Source organism: Bos indicus, chromosome 24, assembly GCF_029378745.1.
Source record: "Bos indicus isolate NIAB-ARS_2022 breed Sahiwal x Tharparkar chromosome 24, NIAB-ARS_B.indTharparkar_mat_pri_1.0, whole genome shotgun sequence".
NCBI lineage: Eukaryota > Metazoa > Chordata > Mammalia > Artiodactyla > Bovidae > Bos > Bos indicus.
In genome coordinates, this window is record NC_091783.1 from 24,415,437 (window position 1) to 24,436,418 (window position 20,982).

General features: G+C 39.7%; 1 protein-coding gene across 1 annotated transcript in view; it reads left to right on the forward strand.

The window, feature by feature from the left end:
- CCDC178 (coiled-coil domain containing 178) overlaps positions 1–20,982 on the forward strand; it is a 417,287-nt gene that overhangs the window by 269,563 nt on the left and 126,742 nt on the right. Inside the window, exon 19 of the mRNA XM_070778765.1 lies at positions 19,870–20,019. Coding sequence (XP_070634866.1) covers positions 19,870–20,019 — 150 coding nt within the window. The remainder of the gene's footprint in view (positions 1–19,869; positions 20,020–20,982) is intronic.

A 20,982-nucleotide genomic window follows, 5' to 3' on the forward strand; every position in this document is an offset into this window, starting at 1 on the left:
GGTCACAAAGAGTCAGACACAACTGAGCAACTAATACTCACTCAGAGTATTAACCCTTCATTTGTTTTGTCTCTCCACTCTTAATTCCTAATTCTTGTTTATCTCTCCCATTGATACTTTCCCTCATAAGCTGAGTTATGCACTATTTATCGTTCTGTGTCTTCTTCATTTAGCACCATATTTTAAAGGTCACTGTGTTGCTATGTTGTGTATCTAGTGTATTTCTTTTAATCACCTTACAGTCTTTGATGGTAAGTGCCTACCACGTTTTACTTAGCCATTCTGCAAAAAGAATGTCTCCTACAAAATTAAACTTCCACTTGGCAACATGAAGTTAATCCGGACTCCCAAAACAGAAGTTGCAAGAGTGGAAAAATTAACAGACCTCTAGCTTCCTATAATGCAAGAGCTGCACAAACCACATTTAATGAAAGAAAGTATGGGGTAAATAAATCTGGGCATTGTTTATGATATCCCAGTAGATCTGACAACTCTCTACAAAGTTGCTCTGTGTTGAGAGTACTTAAAAAGCTTACGAGCATCTCATTATTTTTTAAGGACTTGGAGACGTATTTGAACTATTAATTGGCTGTCTCCTTAGTATGTGCCTCTGCTGGAAAAATAAAGAAAATGGTTGTCAGCAGTCTTTCTCTATGCATGGGCATAAGTATAGCCTAAGTAGATCTTGAGTGAGAGGTCTAAATTGGAACTTTGTTTTGCATGACACTTATGTATTAATTTGGGCTTCCCTGGGCACAGACAGTAAAGAACCTTCCTGCAATGCAGGATTCGATCCGTGGGTTGGGAAGATCCCCTGGAGAAGGAAATGGCAGCTCACTCCAGTATTCTGGCCTGAAGAATTCTGTGGACAGAGGAGCCTGGAGGACACTGTCCATGGGGTCGCAAAAAATCACACAGCTGGGAGACTAACACTTATATATTAATCTAAGGTCTAAAGCAGGGGTCAGAAAATATTTTTGTGTAAAGGGAAAGTGAATAAGCTTTAGGGTCCACTTAGTCTGTATTACAGGTACTTAATTCTGCCAGTGCAGTGCAGAAGCAGCCATAAACAAAGTATAAATGAATGAATGTGATGGCATTCCAATAAAATTTATTTACAAAAGCAGGCAGTGGGCTGGATTTGGCTGCACAGTCATCGTTTCATGATCCCTGTTTCAGCGTATGATTTTTCCCATACTGGCATGCATTTACTTGGGGGAAGTACACGTCTCAAGATGAGCCTCTTTAGAAAATTGCCTTAGGTGTTTAAATTCTCTTTCTATTTGAGAATCTTTACAAGGTTTGGACAGTGCCCAGTGTGGACAATATCAGGTGGTTAGAGATGCTTGTGATTTTTCTTTCCCAGCAAAGTGAATATCTGAGAGGGACAAAAGAGAAAAAGCATTGATGATAATTCTATCCGTAGGATATTTTATGATACTGAAGCTTATTTGTGTATTTCTTACATTTAGCAACTCTGCGTCAATAGTCCTAATTTTTCTGACCCCGTATTCCCAAGGAAAAGACCCTGAGTTTTATATTTTTTTAAACGACCCTTTTCTCTGTGAGCATCTAGTTTATTTTGAAAGACTGATGTAGGTCTATAGAGTTTTCAGAAATTAGAGGGCTTCCCTAGCAGTCCAGTGGTTAAGAATCTGCTTTGCCATGCAAGGGACACGCATTCAGTCCCTCATCCGGAAAGATCCCACATGCTGCAGAGCAACTAAGCCCAAGGGCCACAACTGCCGAGACTGCACCCCAGAGCCCTCGAGCAGCAAGCACAGAGGATGGCACCCAGAGCCTGTGCTCCACAAGAAGAGAAGCCGCCGCAGCGAGAAGCCTGGGCACCACAGCGGAGAGTAACCCCCGCTCCCCGCAAGCAGAGGAGGCCCACCTGCAGCAAAGAAGACCCACCATAGCCAAAACTAAATAAATAATTAGACCATTTACACATATGAATCTAAAAACTTAAGGGCCCTATGATTGACATTCACGATTAAGAAGTGAGGCAGTCCCAGAGCGGGAGTTGGGCTGAAACCATGCTTTCTTCTTATGTGACCTTGGGTACAAAACTGACTTTTCTTGCCTCCATTTCCGCATTGTCAATGTAAGAATTTTTTTTTTTTTTTTAATTTTTATTCCTTAAGGACTTGCACCAAATTGTTAATACTGTCTCTGGGGTATAAAGATGTCTGTGCTTATTGCAAAGAGGGGCTTTAATTTTTTATTTCATGTACCTTTCTATTATTTGTGTGTAATATAATCAGCATGCATTATTTTAGGACAACTGGATTTTTAAAAGAAATATTTAAATTCTACCAGAATTTATACCATAACATGGATGTGACAAAGAATTTGGCATTGAATATAAAAAGGACTTTCAAAATTAAGTATTTTCTACAAATGTCAGGTGAGATCAGGTCACCTATGTCACTAGGAATATATGAAATATCATGTATTTTAATTTCTCAATGAGTTGACTTAATTTATTCCATAATATATGTCCTGGAACCTCTTAGATCAGTCTTTCTCTCATTTGTAATAAAGTTTCAAGGTACTGTTCTTATAGTTTCTGCCTTTATGTAGTACATTATTACTTTATGATAAAGTTAGTTGATAATCCCTTAACTCTTTTTGCTGATGACCTTTTAAAGCTGCATAATTAGAATAAGTTGCGGTTATTGTATTGGAATCTGTATCCCATGGGCCAACAAGGCAGCCCATTAATTCTCTGCATCACCCGCTCCATGCGCAATGCCATCAGCACAGAGATATTATTCTTTGTAATTACATAAAGAAAGGGTCTATTTAGTGGTAACTGACCTTTCTGGGACTGATCAGCCTTTTCCACTAGTGAAGTAGAAATGTATATCATTAAAATGTGAGTAAATAGAAAACCTTTCTAAATCTTAAACCATTCACATCAGGAGGTGCACATGAAGAGGAAGTTGTTCAGTCATTCACATGAAATGGTGAAAAGGGTAGGAGATGTTAAAAGCACATTTTAAAATATTGATACTTGAAATAGAATTAAATTACGGTAATGTGTAGGGATGTTTAAAAAGGAAACTTTGCAAATACATTTCTGTTTAACAATCTTAAATAATATTAGAGGACACCTTGTTAAATTCATATATATTCAGGATTAAATTTTTAAAGTCTATTTAATAAAGTAAAAATAAATTTAAGGAGATGATTAGTACTGTGACTATCACTCACTGAGGGCATACATGTCATGTATTTGTTTAAATCATGTATTTTAACTTGGAAAACTATATTGGTATATAGTTTAGATGACACTGATTTTTACTTTCTTTTGCATGTTATATAATTTGTTTCACAAATCAGTTATACCATATAGTTTGAGGAGACTAATATGATGAAACTGGAGCAAATATAAATTTAATAGTTAATATAAGTGGTGTTTGTACTTAGGGATCCCTAAAGTCATTGAGTAGTTATAGGAGGAAAGCTACAGCCAACATGGCGATAAATGTTCCTTTTTAAAACACACACACACACACACACACATGAGCATGCCTGTGCACCCATATTAATCAGGTGCTTTTTAATATTTAACAAGCATCTGTGTTTCTCAGCCAGATTTTTCCCTGAAAGAGCATATAGAGCCTCCTGTATATGAAATATCATCAGAATCTATTCAAAAACTGACTCTTCCTTCAAGCTTTGCTCCTCGTTGTCACTGGACTGCTCTCTCATGGAATTAGTCTCATTATTCGGATACATCTTCCATCCTTCTTCACGTTTAATGTATTCTAATGTAGTTAGCTTTGTGAATGCCTCAATTCCCCTATCTGATTGCAAGCTCCTTCGGCCCTGAAATTGTGTATTTTTTTCATGCTTGTGTCAATAATTCCTGGTCGAATATATACACTGAACAGAGTCAAATCATAATAAGGAAAAGCTAAGCTAATACAAAATACTCATAAATTCCCAATGGATGTTCTCTGAGTTCTGAGAGGTAATGTTGTAGTGTAAACTGTTGTGTAAAATTAGTAAACTGTTGAGTGACTCAGCGGTAGCTAAATGTGTCAGCCAATCAGGGAGCTCAGACATGGACTCTAGGGGTCACCTGTGTCAGTGCTGGGGTTGGGCAGCTGAGGAAACTTTTTGCTGGGGTTTAGTGGTGACAGTTTGGTCTGCTGGCACATGGCAGGCTTTTATCAAACTGGGTCCTAAAGGTACTTTGACCTCTCCCCTTCTCCTTCCGTGGTATTTTGTGTATACCAGTTGTTCGATAGGTATTTTTAAGAAATGAGTGAATAGAGAGCATTTTGTCAGAGTAATATGCAGAGTTTGAGGTATGTAACAAACCTGATGCAGGGGACTGATTTATTCATTTAAAAATCAAGAATGTTCAAGACTAATTATCGGGGAACTCGAGTTGGACAAGAGACTGGTTTCCATGGCAGCGCAGACAAGGAAGTGGGTCCTAGGAGAGTTAAAACAGTTTGTGCTCCTCTGAGGCTTCAGAGTATCGACACATATCATTCTCCCAGACTTGTTCCTTGGAAACACTGGGGAGAGCTCTTGTTTTCTGTAGTAATTGGTGTATGGATTTTTAAGGCAGCAGCAATACAATAATGCCTCTATACACACAGTAGGTGAGGCACCTGAGAAGTAGGCATTTTCTTCATGTATGTTCTCTTTTTAGGGAACTAACATGTATTTTAAGCATTCGTGTTCACCAGGCTAATTCTCAGAAATCAAAGGGAATGCGTTCAAAGCAATGGTGTTCACGGAGAGTCTTGGAACCTCCATGTCTCATTTATTCTAAAGTCTGTCCCCTGCACATTCTATGAATCAGTACTGATTCCTGACTTAGTCACATCAAAAGATCACTGCACACAAACCTACCAACCCAGTGCCCTAAACTGGTAGAGATGTGCCAGAAGCAAATGTGGGAACCATGGAGATTTGATGGTGTGATAATGGTGTAAGGCATGAACATCTGAACAGGATCACATACTACTGAAATACTGGTGCTTGGAATGGATAGCTATGTATGATGCTGTGATTCAATGACGCACTAAATATATAGGAAATATATATATAGAAAAATATGTTTTATTTATTACATAGTAATATTTTAAAGTCAAGAGATAGCAGAACATTTAACACAATCTATGAGAGCCTCATTCACAAGTCATAGGTCATAAATCAAATAGTCCTAAAGGAGCCAAGAAAACATTGTTCTCAATGGACTCACCCAATTTTGCTCAAATATGAGTTGGCCCACATGGCAGGACAGCTTAGATCCCTGCCCAATAAAATGGTTGTTCTTAGATTCAGGTCACTGATGATTTCTTCTATGAAGCCTTTTCTGATCCCGGTTTCCCCACCTGGTAGGATCAAATTTGGAGTTCTTCAAGAAATAATTTAAAATGGATTTGTTTACACTCTGCCTCCTCCCAGTCTAGCCTGTTCAGTTCAGTTCAGTTCAGTCCCTCAGTCGTGTCTGACTCTTGCGACCCCATGGTCTGCAGCATGCCAGGCTTCCCTGTCCATTACCAACTCCTGGAGCTTGCACAAACTAATGTCCATAGAACCAGTGATGCCATCCAACCATCTCACCCTCTGTCGTCCCCTTCTTCTCCTGCCTTCAATCTTTCCCAGCATCAGGGTCTTTGCCAATGAGTCAGTTCTTCTCATCAGGTGACCCAAGTACTGGAGTTTCGGCTTCACCATCAGTCCTTCCACTTAATATTCAGGACTGATTTCCTTTAGGATGGACTGGTTGGATCTCCTTGCAGTCCGAGGGACTCTCAAGTGTCTTCTCCAACACCACAGTTCAAAAGCGTCAATTCTTCGGTGCTCAACCTTCTTTATAGTCCAACTCTCATATCCACATATGACTACTGAAAGAACCATAGCTTTGACTAGATGGACCTTTGTTGAACGGCAAAGTAATGTCTCTGCTTTTCAATATGCTGTCTAGGCTGGTCATAACGTTTCTTCCAAGGAGCAAGCATCTTTTAATTTCATGGCTGCAATCACCATCTGCAGTGATTTGGGAGCCCCCCAAAATAAAGTCTAACACTGTTTCCATTGTTTCCCCATCTATTTGCCATGAAATGATGGGACCAGATGCCATGATCTTAGTTTTCTAAATGCTGAGCTTTAAGCCAACTTTTTCACTCTCCTCTTTCACTTTCATCAGGAGGCTCTTTAGTTCTTCTTCACTTTCTGCCATAAGGCTGGTGTCATCTGCATATCTGAGGTTATTGATATTTCTCCTGGCAATCTTGATTCCAGCTTGTGCTTCATCCAGCCCAGAGTTTCTCATGATGTACTCTGCATATAAGTTAAGTAAGCAGGGTGACAATATACAGCCTTGACGTACTCCTTTTCCTATTTGGAACCAGTCTGTTGTTCCATGTCCAGTTCTAACTGTTGCTTCCTGACCTGCATACAGGTTTCTCAAGAGGCAGGCCAGATGTCTGGTATTCTGATCTCTTAAAGAATTTTCCAGTTTGTTGTGATCCACACAGTCAAAGGCTTTGGCATAGTCAATAAAACAGAAATAGATATTTTTTTGGAACTCTCTTGCTTTTTCAGTGATCCAGTGGATGTTGGCAATTTGATCTCTGGTTCCTCTGCCTTTTCTAGCCTGTAATCCCTGGTAAAAGTTATTTTTTAAAAAGTGATGGGGGGAGTCACATCCCACCCTTCTCATTAACCCTCAGGTAGCTAGAGAGCTGGACTTATAAGATAAAGGGCTTTCCTGGTGGCTTAAATGATAGAGAATCTGCCTGCAATGCAGGAGACCTGGACTCGATCCCTGGATTGGGAAGATCCCCTGCAGAAGGAAATTGTTACCCACTCCAGTATTCTTGCCTGGGTTTGCGAAACAAATGATTTAAAGAACAAATGAATAAATGAATGAAAGCTAGAAGTGAGGCTGCTCTAGAGTAACATTGAACAAAAATATCAGCAATACAAATACAAATATTTGCTTTCTAGTTGTCCTGGCAGGTTCTTTCCAACCACAGGACAAAAGTGAGTGTGGTGCAGTCTGTGTCAGGATACAGACATGGCAGCAGCAGCCAGCAGAGTGATGGCAAGATGCAAAAAAATAAGGAGCTGTCTTCAGAAAACTATTAACAACCAAGACCCAGGAGATGACAAACAGATCATCAGAAAATATCGTCTGAGTCCACCACACATAAGCACATTAGAATCAGACAGAATTAAAATTTGGTCAGAAGATGACAACTTTCTTACAATGAATGCATAATTGAGAGAAGGACCTAACCCCTTCCTCTGCCTGGTGACCTGGATCCAAAGGCCTGAATTAAGAGTAACTAAGGGTATGGATCGGAGAAGGCAATGGCACCCCACTCCAGTACTCTTGCCTGGAAAATCTCATGGACAGAGGAACCTGGTGGGCTGCAGTCCATGGGGTCGATAAGAGTCAGACACGACTGAGAGACTTCACTTTTACTTTTCAGTTTCGTGCATTGGAGAAGGAAATGGCAACCCACTCCAGTGTTCTTGCCTGGAGAATCCCAGGGACGGGGGAGCCTGGTGGGCTGCCATCTATGGGGTCAACAGAGTCAAACGCTACTGAAGCAACTTAGCAGCAGCAGCAGCAGCAAGAGTATCAATGACTTGATAAATTTAATCATAGACAATAGGACTATGTTAATAACAGTAAAATGTTTGTAAACGTGATGCAGGTTTTCTATACATACGTGTACCATGCAAATATTTGGGTCATAGACATCTCTCTAGAATATTTGAGATCAGATCAGATCAGTCGCTCAGTCATGTCCGACTCTTTGCAACCCCATGAATCACAGAACGCCAGGCCTCCCTGTCCATCACCAACTCCCGGAGTTCACTCAGACTCACATCCATCGAGTCAGTGATGCCATCCAGCCATCTCATCCTCTGTTGTCCCCTTCTCCTCTTGCCCCTAATCCCTCCCAGCATCAGAGTCTTTTCCAATGAGTCAACTCTTCGCATGAGGTGGCCAACGTACTGGAGTTTCAGCTTTAGCATCATTCCTTCAAAGAAATCCCAGGGCTGATCTCCTTCAAAATGGACTGGTTGAATCAGCTTGTAGTCCAAGGGACTCTCAAGAGTCTTCTCCAACACCACAGTTCAAAAGCACCAATTCTTTTGTGCTCAGCCTTCTTCACAGTCCAACTCTCACAACCATACATGACCACAGGAAAGACCATAGCCTTGACTAGACGGACCTTTGTTGGCAAAGTAATGTCTCTGGTTTTGAATATGCTATCTAGGTTGGTCGTAACTTTCCTTCCAAGGAGTAAGCGTCTTTTAATTTCATGGCTGCAGTCACCATCTGCAGTGATTTTGGAGCCCAGAAAAATAAAGTCTGACACTGTTTCCACTGTTTCCCCATCTATTTGCCATGAAGTGATGGGACCGGATGCCATGATCTTAGTTTTCTGAATGTTGAGCTTTAAGCCAGCTTTTTCACTCTCCACTTTCACTTTCATCAAGAGGCTTTTTAGTTCCTCTTCACTTTCTGCCATAAGGGTGGTGTCATCTGCATATCTGAGGTTATTGATATTTCTCCCGGCAATCTTGATTCCAGCTTGTGTTTCTTCCAGTCCAGCATTTCTCATGATGTACTCTGCATAGAAGTTAAATAAACAGGGTGACAATATACAGCCTTGATGTACTCCTTTTCCTGTTTGGAACCAGTCTGTGGTTCCATGTCCAGCTCTAACTGTGGCTTCCTGACCTGCATACAAATTTCTCAAGAGGCAGGTCATCTGGTATTCCCATCTCTTTCAGAATTTTCCACAGTTTATTGTGATCCACACAGTCAAAGGCTTTGGCATAGTCAATAAAGCAGAAATAGATGCTTTTCTGGAACTCTCTTGCTTTTTCCATGATCCAGTGGATGTTGGCAATTTGATCTCTGGTTCCTCTGCCTTTTCTAAAACCAGCTTGAACATCTGGAAGTTCATGATTCACGTATTGCTGAAGCCTGGCTTGGAGAATTTTGAGCATTACTTTACTAGCGTGTGAGATGAGTGCAATTGTGCGGTAGTTTGAGCATTCTTTGGCATTGCCTTTCTTTGGGATTGGAATGAAAACTGACCTTTTCCGGTCCTGTGGCCGCTGCTGAGTTTTCCAAATTTGCTGGCATATTGAGTGCAGGACGTTCACAGCATCATCTTTCAGGATTTGGAATAGCTCAACTGGAATTCCATCACCTCCACTAGCTTTGTTCGTAGTGATGCTTTCTAAGGCCCACTCTCTTCACATTCCAGGATGTCTGGCTCTAGGTGAGTGATCACACCATCGTGATTATCTGAGTCATGAAGATCTTTTTTGTACAGTTCTTCTGTGTATTCTTGCCATCTCTTCTTAATATCTTCTGCTTCTGTTAGGTCCATACCATTTCTGTCCTTTATCGAGCCCATCTTTGCATGAAATGTTCCTTTGGTATCTCTGATTTTCTTGAAGAGATCCCTAGTCTTTCCCATTCTGTTGTTTTCCTCTATTTCTTTGCATTGATCGCTGAAGAAGGCTTTCTTATCTCTTCTTACTATTCTTTGGAACTCTGCATTCAGATGTTTATATCTTTCCTTTTCTCCTTTGCTTTTTGCTTCTCTTCTTTTCACAGCTATTTGTAAGGCCTCCCAGACAGCCATTTTGCTTTTTTGCATTTCTTTTCCATGGGGATGGTCTTGATCCCTGTCTCCTGTACAGTGTCACGAACCTCATTCCATAGTTCATCAGGCACTCTATCTATCAGATCTAGGCCCTTACATCTATTTGTCACTTCCACTGTATAATCATAAGGGATTTGATTTAGGTCATACCTGAATGGTCTTGTGGTTTTCCCTACTTTCTTCAATTTAAGTCTGAATTTGGCAATAAGGAGTTCATGATCTGAACCACAGTCAGATCCCAGTCTTGTTTTTGCTGACTGTATAGAGCTTCTCCATCTCTGGCTGCAAAGAATATAATCAATCTGATTTTGGTGTTGACCATCTGGTGATGTCCATGTATAGAGTCTTGTGTTGTTGGAAGACGGTGTTTGTTATGACCAGTGCATTTTCTTGGCAAAACTCTATTAGTCTTTGCCCTGCTTCATTCCGTATTCCAAGGCCAAATTTGCCTGTTACTCCAGGTGTTTCTTGACTTCCTACTTTTGCATTCCAGTCCCCTATAATGAAAAGGACATCTTTTTTGGGTGTTAGTTCTAAAAGGTCTTGTAGGTCTTCATAGAACCATTCAACTTCAACTTCTTCAGGATTACTGGTTGGGGCATAGACTTGGATTACTCTGATATTGAATGGGTGCCTTGGAAATGAACAGAGATCATTCTGTCGTTTTTGAGATTGCATCCAAGTACTGCATTTCAGACTCTTCTGTTGACTGTGATGGCCACTCCATTTCTTCTGAGGGATTCCTGCCCGCAGTAGTAGATATAATGGTCATCTGAGTTAAATTCACCCATTCCAGTCCATTTCAGTTCACCGATTCCTAGAATGTAGACATTCACTCTTGCCATCTCTTGTTTGACCACTTCCAATTTGCCTTAATTCGCGGACCTGACATTCCAGGTTCCTATTGTAATATTGCTCTTTACAGCATCGGACCTTGCTTCTATCACCAGTCACATCCACAGCTGGGTATCGTTTTTGCTTTGGCTCCATCCCTTCATTCTTTCTGGAGTTATTTCTCCACTGATCTCCAGTAGCATATTGGGCACCTACTGACCTGGGGAGTTTCTCTTTCAGTATCCTATTATTTTGCCTTTTCATACTGTTCATGGGGTTCTCAAGGCAAGAATACTGAAGTGGTTTGCCATTCCCTTCTCCAGTGGACCACATTCTGTCAGATCTCTCCACCATGACCCACCCGTCTTGGGTTGCCCCACAGGCATGGCTTAGTTTCGTTGAGTTAGACAAGGCTGTGGTCCTAGTGTGATTAGATTGACTAGTTTTCTGTGAGTATGGTTTCAGTGTGTTTGCCCTCTGATGCCCTCTTGCAACACCTACCGTCTTTCTTGGGTTTCTCTTACCTTGGGTGTGGGGTATCTCTTCATGGCTGCTCCAGCAAAGTGCAGCCATTGCTCCTTACCTTGGACGAGCGGTATCTTCTCACCACCGCCCTTCCTGACCTTCAACGTGGGATAGCTCCTCTAGGCCCTCCTGTACCTGTGCAGCCACGGCTCCTAGAATATTTAGATCAAGTTTTTTTTTTTTTTTTCTTGTAATCTTCTTTTCCATTAGGCCATTTTAAACTAAAAACAAGTTAATCCTGCCTCCCCCACCCGCAAAAAGAAATATATAGTTCAAATGGATTTAGATTTTCTCCAAAGTGTGTCTGGCTGGACCTCCAGATTTCTCGAAGTGTAGCATTACTCTGCTGTAGTCACTGTAGTCCAGAGTTGTGCAGGCATCAGCTGTAAAGGTCTGTGCACTTGGACACTTGGCCTTGCATCATGGAATATGGTGCAAATATAGAGCAAACAACACCAGGCTGGTTATGGATAACCAGCATGCCCACAGTAACTTACAATGGAATGTAGCTTCCAAGGGGGCTAAATTCCAGTTTTCTTCAGCAGCTCAATCTATCTATTAATATGTCAACAAGTTACTTGTTAACTAGATCGATGAAAAGAGATTGATGGAAATAGGCTCAGAACAAGGTACTCCTGTTACTTAGTTTGATTATTTAATATCAGGTTTTACAAAGGTGGCACTGTGTAATGTGAAAGAGTGCTGGCTTCTGTTTATGAAGGAAGTATGTACAGTGGATAGAGTCGAGTATGGGATGTGGAACCCGTCAGCCTGGATGCAAAGCTTAGATCCTCCACTTAATATGTATGTAACCTTGCCTGGTGTACCCCCAAACTTCATGCAACAGGAGTCTATGTGTCAGAAATTTGGACAGGACATAGCAGGCCATGTTGTCTCTCCTCACACATTCTGAACTGTCAGCTGGACGACTTGAAGACTTGCCTTGGCGTCATCTTCAGATGACTCACGCCCTCACAGTTGATGCCGTCACCTGACACCTGAGCTAAGTTGCTTGCTGGAACACCTACACATAACCTCTCCTTGTGGCCTGGGTTCCTCACGACATGGTGGCTGGTCCATGCATAAATGTCCCCAAAGCAAGAGCCAGGCAGAAACTGCATGCTTTTTTTTTTAACCTAACTTTTTAAAATAAAATAGCCTGGGAAGGCACACAACATCATTTCCACCATACTCTGTTGGCTGGAGAAGCCACAACTCTACCCAGGTTCAAGGGACAGAGAAATCAACTGTGCTTCTTGATAGGAGTGACAAAGAGAACATGTGGAAATGAAAATATTTCTATGGCCATTTTTGGAAAATACAGGTTGTCTTACCTGACTTTTCATTGACTTACCTTCCCTATCTGTAAATCTAACAACTAGGGCAGTAACAGTTCCAGTATGTGTGGAATTAATAAGTTAACATTCAAATGCAACCTCATTTCTACCTTCTTGTCCATATATCACTAGGTGAAACATAAATAGATGATATAGATGATACATGCTCAATACTTTGTCCTGAAAGGACTCATTTTTTCCTTATAATTCCCTATTCCCTACTTACCCAGCAGGAGAGGGAAAGGGGACCGGGAAGAGTGAGAAAAAGAAGCCGAAGATGGAGAAAACTGAAGGAAAATCCAAGATGAGATACATGGCTTAAAGAATAATAAAAGTCAAGTGGGGAAAAGGCATAATTACTATTTGGATATCTTGGGATCTCAATCTACCTTCATTTTTCAACATTTTTGGTAACAAAAGAAAAAGCCAGGTCTTTGTTTAGCAATGGTTTCTCGGTATTTTTAGGACCATGGTTTAATGAGGTAATTAAAAAAAAAAAATAGCACTCCGTACTGTTTCAAGGTGCCTCATGAACATCAAGAGTGCACCCAGAGAAAGAACTCTTGCTCAGTCTGGACAGTGTGATATCAGTTCAGTTCAGTTCAGTTCAGTTGCTCAGTCGTGTCCGACTCTTTGTGAGCCCATAAACTGCAGCATGCTAGGCCTCCCTGTCCATCACCAACTCCTGGAGTTCACTCAAACTCACATCCATCGAGTTGGTGATGCCATCCAGCCATCTCATCCTCTGTCATCCCCTTCTCCTCCTGCCCCCAATCCCTCCCAGCATCAGAGTCCTTTCCAATGAGTCAAATCTTCACATGAGGTGGCCAAAGTATTGGAGTTTCAGCTTCAGCATCAGTCCTTTCAAAGAACACCCAGGACATATCTCCTTTAGAATGGACTGGTTGGATCTCCCTGCAATCCAAGGGACTCTCAAGAGTCTTCTCCAACACCACAGTTCAAAAGCATCAATTCTTCAGCACTCAGCTTTCTTCACAGTCCAACTCTCACATCCATACATGACTACTGGAAAAACCGTAGCCTTGATTAGATGGACCTTTGTTAGCAAAATAATGTCTCTGCTTTTCAATATGCTTATCTAGGTTGGTCATAACTTTCCTTCCAAGGAGTAAGCGTCTTTTAATTTCATGGCTGCAGTCATCATCTACAGTGATTTTGGAGCCCAAAAAAATAAAGTCTGACACTGTTTCCACTGTTTCCCCATCTATTTCCCATGAAGTGATGGGACTAGATGCCATGATCTTCATTTTCTGAATGTTGAGCTTTAAGCCAACATTTTCACTCTCCACTTTCACTTTCATCAAGAGGCTTTTTAGTTCCTCTTCACTTTCTGCCATAAGGGTGGTGTCATCTGCATATCTGAGGTTATTGATATTTCTCCCGGCAATCTTGATTCCAGCTTGTTCTTCTTCCAGCCCAGTGTTTCTCATGATGTACTCTGCATAGAAGTTAAAGAAGCAGGGTGACAATATACAGCCTTGACATACTCCTTTTCCTATTTGGAACCAGTCTGTTGTTTCATGTCCAGCTCTAACTGTTGCTTCCTGACCTGCATATAGGCTTCTCAAGAAGTAGGTCAGGTGGTCTGGTATTCCCATCTCTTTCAGAATTTTCCACAGTTTATTGTGATCCACACAGTCAAAGGCTTTGGCGTAGTCAATAAAGGACAGTGTGGTATATCCTTACAATAATCTTCAAATAGTGCTGAAAATCTTCACCTCTCAAGTGGTATAGGATCAAATACTACAAATAAATGTGCTTCATTATGGTTACAGCATCTAATAACTAATTAGTTATTCCTAGAAGTGGGCCAATAAAATGTGTGGTTCTAAAGTGATAAATACATGTATTTCCTGTTATTCTGTGTATTCATTCATTCATTCATCTATAGAAACCTGGGTATCCACTAATGTCAGCTCTGCTTTGTACAGTATATCTTATGGGTGAACAAAATGAAAATGCCATTCCTCATGGAATTTATAAGTATTTTTGTTCATGCTTTATAAACCTAATCTTTATTTCCTAATAAAATGTTGGGATAATAAGCTGAATTATCTGCCCCCAAACATCAAAGTTTAACAAGTAATTTGAGATAAAAGAGAATAAACCCTCTTCAAGCTAAGTATTTTACTTCCTAAATTCTAGACAACATGGAAACTATTAACAGATGTTCATCCTCTCTTCTCTTTATCAAGCCATATTCTCAATTTTTCATTATATTAATGATCACTAGTAATGTAAATTGAATAAATACCAATAAATCTGGCTTTGAGAAAGTGTTATATTTATTTAGACACCTGGGCAAGTTTAACACATACAGAAAACACAAAGAACGCAAAAGTTTATAAATTCTGTATTCAAATTATATATTTCTGTGATTTTTAAGTGCAAAGCTTTCCTGTAAGACCTCAAATTCTTGAGGTTCACCATTACATCGTAGAGCTCGGCATACAATAGTTACTAAATTAAAACTTTGAAATAAGCAACTGAATGAAAAAAAGTAAATAAATCAATAAAGGAATAAAATAATATTGTAAATCAACTCAGAGTTCAATCATTTTAACCTATAAAGATTGCAATCAAATTTTTCTTTAATGGATTTAGAAACAATTTTTTAAGTGTGCATTTTGTAAAAACCTTATGTAGAAAAGCTTAACTGATAAGATTTAGCTGAATCTGAATTTAAAAGCGTGTAAAACTCATCTACTTGTTATTAGTTCCTCCTTCCTTCTTACCCTTTTATTATATTGCCGACTCCAGCTTTCGTGCCCTTATTTAATATCTTCTACTACTAGTTGTTCAACTCCAGTGGTGGTAGCATTATTTCTCCTGGACATATACCCACCAATAATTATCATTCCCCCTTTGTTTCATTTGCATGTTATAATACTATTGATTAATATTCAGCCAGTCAGAGTTGTGAGGTGGAACCACAGTTAAACATAAAAACATTTTCAGTGTCAGCAGAATATCATTATTTAAAATTAAAAAACTTAAACTTCATTGCACATCTGAAGGTCACGGACTTTCAGGAATAGTCAGTGAATTGGTAAATTCATTACTGGAAAATGATAATGTAAAATATCATGACTGATGTAACAATGTTTTGAAGATTCATTGGCATAACTATACAATTTGATTTCTCAGTATCTACTCTAGTCATGGCATATAAAACAATGAGAACTGTCATATAGGAATTGAAAGTATATGCATTTGAAAATAAAACTGTACATTACACAATGAAAGCATAAAGTAACAAATACATCCCCAATTAAGTGCCATTAAATAAGTTTAAAAGAAATCCTACAACTTTTGTAGGACTCCTCTATATTCAACATTTATAATATCCATTTGGATCTTGAAGGAAATGTGTTTGAAAGATACACTATCTCAGGCATCAGAATTGTACTTATGTTAAATCAAACAACAAATAAACAAAAACCTCAAAATGATTACTGCTCATGCCTCCAGTAGAACATGTATCAAAGTTCCAAGTTAACCATTTGAGGATTAGATTTCAGTATTAGTGTTAAGATATCAAAAAGAATTATAACCACCTTTTCAAAGGCACCTTCATCGAAGAAAAATATTCGTAGACACTTTGTCCTCCTGTCAAAGGATAATTTTGTGATTTTAAGCAAGTCTATTATATTGAAGTGTCTAAAGTTTCAAATTACTGTTCCAGAATTAGGACAAGAACACTTAAAATTGCTCTCAGTTCATCATTTTGGCTTTTTGAAGAACACCTATGACATAGCATTAATCATTAGGGATCAATATGGATACCAAGCTTTCATGAGAAATATGTTTGTTGACCTTAATAAATCTTCTAGTGTATAAATATAGAAATATTTGTACAGGCAATTTTCTGCTGAATTACATTTCCTCTGTGCACATTTCCATCCTGCAATATATTTTTTTAACAACTTATACTAAAGGTTTGATGGGATAGCAATTTTCCTAAAGAGACATTTTTAATTGCTTCACAATGGTTATTTTTATATCTAGTTACTTAATCATCATTATCATCATCATGATTAATCTGCATTTATATGTTTTGAAAACTTTTTACTGTTATAAATAAGGTTGCGACAGATTAAGTTTTTTGATTAGGATAAATTTTCATGAGATGATTTACTAGATTTGCAGGTTTGAAAATACTTAAGGCTGTTGATATATTCCACATATTTTTGAAGCAGCCAAAGAAAATTTTCTGTTAGAAATCAGCAAATAAACTGAGTCATACATCTAATTTAAAATGATAGACAGAGCTTAATTTGCCAGTGGGTAATATTGGCAAAAGGTACATACTGACAGGTCTGTATTAGATTTGACATATATTTATTTAGTCATGGGGAGTGTTATGTAGTTCTTGACTGCTCACAGAAGCAGGTTTAGGTTTTCACATAGCTAAGAATACCTGACCTGCATCTTGAGAAACCTATATGCAGGTCAGGAAGCAATAGTTAGAGCTGGACATGGAACAACAGACTGGTTCCAAATAGGAAAAGGAGTACGTCAAGGCTGTATATTGTCACCCTGCTTATTTAACTTCTATGCAGAGTATATCATGAGAAACGCTGGGCTAGAAGAAGCACGAGCTGGAATTAAGATTGCTGGGAGAAATATCAGTAACCTCAGATATGTAGATGACACCACCCTTAGGGCAGAAAGTGAAGAGGGACTAAAGAGCCTCTTGATGAAAGTGAAAGAAGGGAGTGAAAAAGTTGGCTTAAAACTCAACATTCAGAAAACTAAGATCATGGCATCTGGTCCCATCACCTCATGGGAAATAGATGGGGAAACAGTGTCAGACTTTATTTTGGGGGGCTCCAAAATCACTGCAGACGGAGATTGAAGCCATGAAATTAAAAGACGCTTACTCCTTGGAGGGAAAGTTATGACCAACCTAGATAGCATATTGAAAAGCAGAGACATTACTTTGCCAACAAAGATCCGTCTTGTCAAGGCTATGGTTTTTCCAGTAGTCATGTATGGATGTGAGAGCTGGACTGTAAAGAAAGCTGAGCACCAAAGAATTGATGCTTTTGAACTGTTGTGTTGGAGAAGACTCTTGAGAGTCCCTTGGACTGCAAGGAGATCCAATCAGTCCATTCTGAAGGAGATCAGCCCTGGGTGTTCTTTGGAAGGACTGATGCTAAAGCTGAAACTCCAATACGTTGGCCACCTCATGCGAAGAGTTGACTCATTGGAAAGGTCTCTGATGCTCGGAGGGATTGGGGGCAGGAGGAGAAGGGGACAACAGAGGATGAGATGGCTGGATGGCATCACCGACTCGATGGATGTGAGTTTGGGTGAACTCTGGGAGTTGGTGATGGACAGGGAGGCCTAGCATGCTACAGTTCACAGGGTTGCAAAGAGTCGGACACGACTGAGCGACTGAACTGAACTGAAGGTATGTGCTTTGTCACTCAGTTGTGTCCAGCTCTTTGTGACCCCATGGACTGTAGCCTGCCAGACTCCTCTGTCCATGGGGATTCTCCAGACAAGAATACTGGAGTGGATTACCATGCTCTCCTCCAGGGGATTTTCCCAACCCAAGGATCGAACCCAGGTATCCTCCATTGCAGGCGGATTCTGGTATACTAGTAACAAATAATGACTTTCTGTGGGTGCTCCAAACACTGCATTCCTTGCTCCTCATCTATTTTAACTCTTCACTTCTCTGTGTTTTGAATGTTTTCTGTTTGTGCTACCATTCTGAACCTCTTGCAAATAGGATTCTAACCTTCTAAATGTCTTCTCTCTACTTGAGCCCCAGGACTTGAGAAAAGGAAAAGAGAAGGGAATACTGGAGGAAGTTTCCTAGAATGCTGGGTGAAGCCTTAGGACTAGATCCTTCCCAAGGCATTGTGGATGGAGGTCTGGGAAAGAGAGAAACAAAATCATATAGCCTCTGATGAATCAGTGTTTAACACAAATCCATCTGCATCAAGAAAGAAAACTACTAACAGCCAAGGAGGATGTTAGTGTCATGGGAAGCATGTTTTTGGTTTTATTTTTCTACAACATATCCAGTTTAGTTCGGTCACTGCATAATGTCCGACTCTTTGCGACCCCATGAATCACAGCACGCCAGGCCTCCCTGTCCATCACCGACTCTCAGAGTCAACTCAGACTCATGTCCATCAAGTCGGTGATGCCATCCAGCCATCTCATCCTCTGTCATCCCCATCTCCTCCTGCCCCCAATCCCTCCCAGCATCAGAGTCTTTTCCAATGAGTCAACTCTTTGCATGAGGTGGCCAAAGTACTGGAGTTTCAGCTTCAGCATCAGCCCTTCCAATGAACACCCAGGACAGATCTCCTTTAGAATGGACTGGTTGGATCTCCCTGCAGTCCAAGGGACTCTCAAGAGTCTTCTCCAACACCACAGTTCAAAAGCACCAATTCTTCAGTGCTCAGCTTTCTTCACAGTCCAACTCTCACATCCATACATGACCACTGGAAAAACCATAGCCTTGACTAGACGAACCTTTGTTGTCAAAGTAATGTCTCTGCTTTTGTATATGCTATCTAGGTTGGTTATAACTTTCCTTCCAAGGAGTAATGTCTTTTAATTTCATAGCTGCAATTTCCACCTGCAGTGATTTTGGAGCCCAAAAAAATAAAGTCTGACACTGTTTCCACTGTTTCCCCATCTATTTGCCATGAAATGATGGGACCAGATGCCATGATCTTAGTTTTCTGAATGTTGAGCTTTAAGCCAACATTTTCACTCTCCTCTTTCACTTTCATCAAGAGGCTTTTAGTCCCTCTTCACTTTCTGCAATAAGGGTGGTGTCATCTACATATCTGAGGTTATTGATATTTCTCCTGGCAATCTTGATTCCAGCTTGTGCTTCTTCTAGCCCAGCATTTCCCATGATGTACTCTGCATAGAAGTTAAATAAGCAGGGTGACAATATACAGCCTTGACATACTCCTTTTCCTATTTGGAACCAGTCTGTTGTTCCATGTCCAGTTCTAACTGTTGCTTCCTGACCTGCATATAGGTTTCTCAGGAGGCAAGTAAGGTGGTCTGGTATTCCCATCTCCTGAAAAATTTTCCACAGTTTCCTGTGATCCACACAATCAAATGCTGTGGTGCAGTCAATAAAGCAGAAGTAGATGTTTTCCTGGAACTCTCTCGCTTTTTCAGTGATCCAATGGATGTTGGCAATTTGATCTCTGGTTCCTCTGCCTTTACTAAATCCAGCTTGAACATCTGGAAGTTCATGGTTCATGTACTGTTGAAGCTTGGCTTGAGGAATTTTGAGCATTACTTTGCTAGCATGCGAGATGAGTGCAATTGTGTGGTAGTTTGAGCATTCTTTGGCATTGCTCTTTCTTTGGGATTGAAATGAAAACTGACTTTTATATATAAGTAGTACTTTTAGATAATTCAAATGATGTAAAAATACAAACATAATTTTAAATGATTTAATTAAGTACATGTGCATATTTATCTTCTAGAAAATACAAGACGACTCACTGGAAGAAAATCTACGTTTAGCTCAAGAGTATCAGAGATTACAGAATATATTCTTAACAGTAAAGGACAATTATTTCAGCCGGTTTGAAAGACAACTATCATTTGATGGTTCAATTAGAGATAAGAAACAGGTAGGTTTTACTCATTTTTCTATTATAATGATTTACTTGACATATGTACCACAAAAAGTAACAGTAGACAGTCAGTCATGAGGTCGCCAGTCTTAGGGTGGTTCTTTATATGCCACCAAATGGCACATTTTCTTTTTTAAAGTTTTCTTGTATATTTTATCAACATTTTGAAGTTGAAGTTTGAAAGGCTATTTGAGAAATGAAAAAGCATACTTATATTCTACTATTTTATACTAATTTACTTTTAAATATTATGGCCTGAAGTACCAAATATTTATAGTTCATAAATTTAAGTATATTATCATACACTTCAAATTTCAATTCTCTCTGTAGGTAGCTTTTCATGATATACCTCTAATTCTCCCTCATGTTTATGAGCTCCATATTTTGATTTCTATTTTCTTATTAAATATGAGGCTTAATTAGGAACTTGAAGAAATAGTTGACATCTCAGGTTATTGGAAATCATCAGAAATTCTAATACATTTTGTAAAACCTTCCATAATACTAAAAACAAAAAAGTAAAACACGCAATATGCCACAAATCCAAAAGTAAAGAGAAAGCTCTGTTCTTTATTAAAGTGTCAAGATACAGCTGCTTCCTCTATATTCTTCTCCGGTTTCTCTTCACAAGAAGTTATTTTCCTTTGAGTCTTTGTGTATTCCCAGAATTTATATTTCAGAAACTAGAGGCATGATTAATTTCTAACAATTCACCTACCTATAAAAACCAGTAGTGGGGCTCCTCTGGTGGCACAGTGGTAAAAAATCCGCCTGCTAATGCAGGAGATGCAAGAGACATAGGTTTGATCCCTGGGTCAGGAAGACCCTCTGGAGAAGGAAATGGCAACCCACTCCAGTATTCTTGCCTGGAGAATTCCCATGGACAGAGATGCCTGGTGGGCTACAGTCCATATGGGGTCACAAAGAGTCAGACATGACTGAGAGACCAACACACACACA